Genomic DNA, 5,453 nt, shown 5'->3' on the forward strand with positions numbered 1-5,453 from the left:
TAAAGTTTATATAAATTATATTAACAATATTTTAAGTTGTCCAAGATTTTATTCTCCTGGACACTACCGGGGATTTTGGTATTACTCTGCTCACAGCCCGCTTGAAACCAAGACAAATACAAGAATCCAAATTTTGAAGATGAAAAAAAACAAAACTTACGATTCGACACTTAAACATTAGCTGGCGGCTCCTCCAGTACTCCATTGCAGAACTTCACCTGTGCAAATTTTTACAGATCTACTATACTCTCATAAATAGTTGAAGAGAGGAACAGCGGTTTTGAATTTAATGGCACCATTAATGATTCTGTAAAGAAAAACTTTTAGAAGATATTTAATGTGTTAGGTTACAAGATGTAATCTGTTTTATTTCTAAAATTAAATATTATTTTTTAGTTTCAAAAAAAAAAATATCATTTTATGTATTTTAAAATATAAGTCATTTGATATTTGTATCTGTAATTCTAGGTGCATTGACCGCATTTTAAAAATTCTTATTTTTTTAAAAGAATCAATTAAAAATTTAATCATATATTTTTATTTTAAAAAGAATATTTCAAAAGTAAATATTTCAAAAACGCATTCAAAAGATTACGGATGAATTGAAATTTTCAAGAAAGTAGAATTTAGATAACAAAAAATTATAATATATATGGACATTACTATTAATAGAACATAATTTAATCAATTTTAGTTATAATATATTATAATTATGAAAAAACATTATATAATAAAAGAGAGTATTTCATCATAAAAAATAAATTATAAAAATATATAATTTAAAAGAGTATTAAAATGTGCAAAATACGAACAGAACAGGTACAAATTCGCGTCCACGCCAGGTGGGAGCGGGAAAGCAGTGCATATGACCTTTATAACCCAACTGAAACAAGCCGGACAGCAGAATGAAAAAATCTTGGGAAATGAAACTACAGCATAAAATAAATATTTTTCGGCCCAAAACCGAAATTGACCTTCAAACCCAACTCAAATTCGAAAATGACTTTCAAATCCAGGCCAAACAGCTCAGAAGTATGCTGGCAGGAATCACAAGGTAAATAAATATTCAACATCTCATATCACCTTTATAACCCAGGTGAAACAAGGACAGCAAAATGACGAAATCCTTGGAGAAGAGAAGAAAAAAATCAAAACTTACGATTCAGCACTTGAGCTCAAGTGTTCAACTTCAAGCATACCATTCGACAAATTGTATCGGAATATAGGATACAGAAATTCACCAAATTTTGCGCATAAAACAAAAACAAAATTACAACATACTAGGAAGAAGTTGTAAAGGGAGTTCAATACCCAATATATGTCTCGGATAGTAAACCTGCCAAGATTCGACAGCTGAGTAACTTTCAAGTAACAATTTAATAAACAGATGAATTCCACACTAAAGATCGGCAAAAGTGGCTGGCAGCTCGTCCACTACTACATTGTAGAACTTCTGTATGTCAACCAACATCCTGACATCATCCTTGGTCACAAAGTTGATTGCAAAACCTTTCCTTCCAAAACGTCCAATACAGCCAATTCGATGAACGTAGTTCTCTGGCTGAGTCGGCAAATCATAGTTAATTACAAGGGATACTTGTTGGACATCTATACCACGAGCCAGAAGATCGGTGGTAATGAGCACACGAGAAGAACCAGAATGAAATTCATGCATAATAAAATCTCTAGTGTTTTGATCCATGTCTCCATGAGTAGCAGAGACTGTGTAATCACGGCTGCGCATTTTGTCAGTCAGCCAATCAACCTTGCACTCAGTATTAACAAAGATGACACTCTGAAAAATAACCAAGGTCTCATAATGATCACAAAGTGTTTCCAGTTTCCGTTCCTCCTTGTCAACATTAACATAAAATTGTTTGATACCCTCAAGATTGAGCCCATCTCTCTTTACCAGAATTCTCACAGGCTTATTCATGAATTTTCCTGTGATTTCAAGAGCCTCAGGAGGTATGGTGGTGGCCGAGAAAATTCCAACTTGAATTTTAGGTGGTAGCAACTGCCGGATATCATTAATCTGCGAATAAACATCTGAAGAGATTATTATTCTTCTAGCCGTACAAAAAAAATAAATATATAATATGATGAAAAAATTAAAAAAAATATTTCAGCCTCTACTAGTATGAGTGAAAGCGCTGCAGTTGTCAAGAGAAAAAATAAAATAAAAACATATTGTAACATGACTGTCTTCCTCCTTGATCATGGTACAGACGATACCTCTTTGAAGTCTAACGACGGAATTTTATCCACTTCGTCCAAAACAAGCATTTTAATGTGATCTGAACAAAGAGACTGTTTCCGCAACAGGTGTAATACACGGCTCGGAGAACCAACCACAACATGAAAACCTCTTGACAGAATACGTTGATCATTACGGGCACTATTCCACCCACAGGAAAGAACCCTTACGCCAAGATGACCACCAAGAGCTTGCATAACCATCTCAATTTGTTGTGCGAGTTCACGTGTAGGAGCAAGAACCAGTGCTTGACACTCTACAACATCATAATCAAGTTGCTGCAAAACTCCAGAGCAAAAAATTACAGATTTTCCGATACCAGACTCTGCCTGTTGAATAACATCTAGTCCCTTGCAGAATGGAACAATCCCGAGCTGCTGAATCGCAGATGGCTTCTCGAAACCTTTACAACATAGAAGGCAAAAAAAAAATACATTTAAACATAGCAGTGATCGAGTGTATGTTATGCATCATGCATCCTTATCATAATGTTACATTGAGATTTGAAACAGGAGCTGGATGTATCTGGAAGTTAGTTAAATTTGAAACAGAACAATGCATTGGAGACATGGTGCTATTTAGCACCAAAAACCACTTTTCGGTGCTAAATTATAGCAATAGTTCCATCTATTTCTGCACAACCATTGGACTTGCTATAAAAGAAAGTTCTAGTACCAGAGCAACACAATAATCCAGTCAAGTCATGGAGAAATCAGTATCGAGCATAGACAACCCGTAATTAGTAATATAAACTGATGTATTATCTATTCTTCTTATAAATATAGCAACATGCAAACAAGGTCATAATTTTCAATACCAAATGCATATATGCCTCTCAAAAGATTTTCGTCCAATCCCATTGCATCAAAGCTGTCATAAACCTCATCACATGTTGTAAAGAATTTTTCTCCGTCAGCAGCAAGTCTGCTCCTATTAGACCACAAGATTTATTACCATCAAACAGCAACCTCAGAGAAAAAAAAAAAAAAACATAAAAGAATGTGATGAAGATATATAATTTGGAAATAAGAAAAAGGTGAACTTACAGCTCAGTCATACTTGTATTGAAGCAAGAAGCTTCTGGTACACAACCAGCCATGACTAATACAAAGAACAAGACATCAACATTAACCAACAAAAATGGTAACTTGAAACAAAGGAACTAATCTGACGTTGCAGAAAGTAAACACACTTCCCCTGCTCTTTACCTTTGTCTTTATTATTTTTAGGCTTTCTTGCATTCAAATCGCTTTCCCTTTCATTCTTAGACGTAATTTCTGCACTTTTCTTTGCTAAGCCCTCCAGTGAAACCAATATATTCTCATATTCTTCAAAAGATGGTTGTACAGGCCATCCTTGGATTGATTTCACAAAGGGAACGAATTCGGGCTTCAAGCCATGATCAACTATGCACTTCAGCCGGGCGTCAGAAACCGGCTCATCTGGGGTAAGTTTAGAAATCTCTGAGCACAGGTTCTTGATTTTCAAGAAAAACTGTGAAATAGACAAAGTACCTTGTCTGGCATTTTCAAGCTCATTCTCTAACACCCTTAGTGAATTTTCCTTGTCAGTTTTATTGAATACACTAGTCAGAGTTTCCCAGATACTACTTGCTGACTTGCAATAGAGAATATGATGAAAGAGTTCATCAGAGATGGATCTCTTTAAGACAAATTCAGCTCTGCCGTTCTTTTTCTTCCAATCTTTGAGAGCATCATCATTCACTCGGGTATTTTGCAAAGAAATACCATGTGCTCCACACACAATATCCCACAAATCTTCACTAGCAAGATAGGACTCCATACAACTTCTCCAGATTTTGTAGTTGGACTGGTTTAGAGTCATTAGATCAAATGAATCCATTGCACCTCTAGAGCACAAACTATAGTTCATAGAAGTATCTTCAACTGCAATTATATAAGAAAACAAATGGGCTGAGATGCACCGAAAGATGAAAGGCCATAGTAAATATTCCCTCAAAAAACACAAACAACAAGGACACACTTTTGAAAACTTAATTATCCTAATGGGATAGTAGTTTTTTCTTTGTAAGACAGTACTTTTTCGTACAAGAGTAAAATCTCCTTCATTAACAAGAGGACACCAATACAAAAATCGCACTCAAATGATCATGTGCTTTCAAATTTAGTAGTATCTAAATTTAGCAAATAAAAAGGAAAGAGAATCTAATCTCAGACTTAACATTTTCTATTGCTTTTTGTAACATCATCGTTAAACAAAAAATCCCACTCTTCCTTATCAAGTAATTCAAGCATAGCTGGTAACAATCAACAAAACATATACAGTAACTCTTAAGCAGTCATTATAATTAATGCAAATAAAACATCAATAACGACACAAAATCAATAATGACAGAAAATCTTCTAAATCTTTTTTTATCACCAAAACATACGCCCAGGAAAAAACCCTGCTATTGGGGAGGACATACTCGTTCACTCTATTTAATCTTCTGCTATTCTGCCTTGTAAACCCTAGGTCAAGGTTTAAACCCTGCTGTGTACACTTGGATGAAGTGAATCGGAGGGAGAATGAATTTAAACTTTACGCTAAATTAGGGTTGATTTGAGAAAATGTCTATAATTTCCATTTCTTTGATCATTCCATTCCAACTCTCCCGCATTTTTTGAAAGAAATACTCATTCCACTTCTTCGTCGTGTTTCCCTGCAATCTTCTCAAACTTAGTTCATTTTTTCATTCTCTTCTCGCTATATTTCATTCGAGTAAACACAACCCAAATGTATTAAACAGTTCAGAAAATCATTATGATAATAGTGAAAAACAAACTTCATTTAGCACAAAAAAAATTATGTTACCTCTAGGATTTACCGGTAACAATGAATGAGCGAAGATGCAGCATGAGTCGAAGACAAAAAGACCATCAATATTCCCGAAGAAGTAATAGCAGTGCTGAGGGAGAGTGCTTTTATTCAAGCTAGAGACACTTGCACTTCCTTGCAAATTGTGAGATTTTCTTGCCGAAAATTCTCATTTTATTTTGTTACTCCTTTCGTCTCTGCTAATATTTTACGTTTAATTTGAACACGAAAGTTAAATACTAATATGTCTAACATAGTGAAAAAGACAAAAAAAATAGTGGGAGTAATATTTTTAACCGAACGGGCTCTGGATTGTGGTCGACTGATATGAATGAGTTCAGAGCATTTATTACATCTG

At 34.6% G+C, this 5,453-nt stretch overlaps 1 protein-coding gene across 6 annotated transcripts; it reads right to left on the reverse strand.

The window, feature by feature from the left end:
* Positions 1-1,137: 1,137 nt before the first annotated feature.
* Positions 1,138-5,251, reverse strand: LOC108205198 (eukaryotic initiation factor 4A-15-like). 6 transcript variants are annotated; one of them, XM_064090730.1, is made up of 7 exons: positions 5,093-5,251; positions 3,772-4,164; positions 3,466-3,699; positions 3,304-3,358; positions 3,075-3,187; positions 2,236-2,660; positions 1,138-2,035 (listed from the first exon to the last, which is right to left on the reverse strand). In XM_064090730.1, exons 2-7 carry the CDS (start codon positions 4,148-4,150, stop codon positions 1,400-1,402), a joined length of 1,842 nt encoding a protein of 613 aa, XP_063946800.1. In that variant the 5' UTR covers positions 4,151-4,164; positions 5,093-5,251; the 3' UTR covers positions 1,138-1,399. The 6 variants fall into 6 exon arrangements, with proteins under 6 accessions (XP_063946800.1, XP_017230544.1, XP_017230536.1 ...); XM_017375055.2 differs by having other exon boundaries at positions 5,106-5,250; XM_017375047.2 differs by having other exon boundaries at positions 3,466-4,164.
* Between the last annotated feature and the right edge of the window lie 202 nt (positions 5,252-5,453).

Source organism: Daucus carota, chromosome 1, assembly GCF_001625215.2.
Source record: "Daucus carota subsp. sativus chromosome 1, DH1 v3.0, whole genome shotgun sequence".
Taxonomy (NCBI): domain Eukaryota; kingdom Viridiplantae; phylum Streptophyta; class Magnoliopsida; order Apiales; family Apiaceae; genus Daucus; species Daucus carota.

Coding starts and splice junctions, on each gene's coding strand:
- LOC108205198 (XM_017375042.2), bottom strand. CDS start 5,136: ATGCTGCATCTTCGCTCATTCATTGTTACCG. Junction 2,661..3,074: donor GAGAGGCATATATGCATTTG/GTATTGAAAATT, acceptor TATGTTGTAAAG/GTTTCGAGAAGCCATCTGCG. Junction 2,036..2,235: donor CGTCGTTAGACTTCAAAGAG/GTATCGTCTGTA, acceptor GTTTATTCGCAG/ATTAATGATATCCGGCAGTT.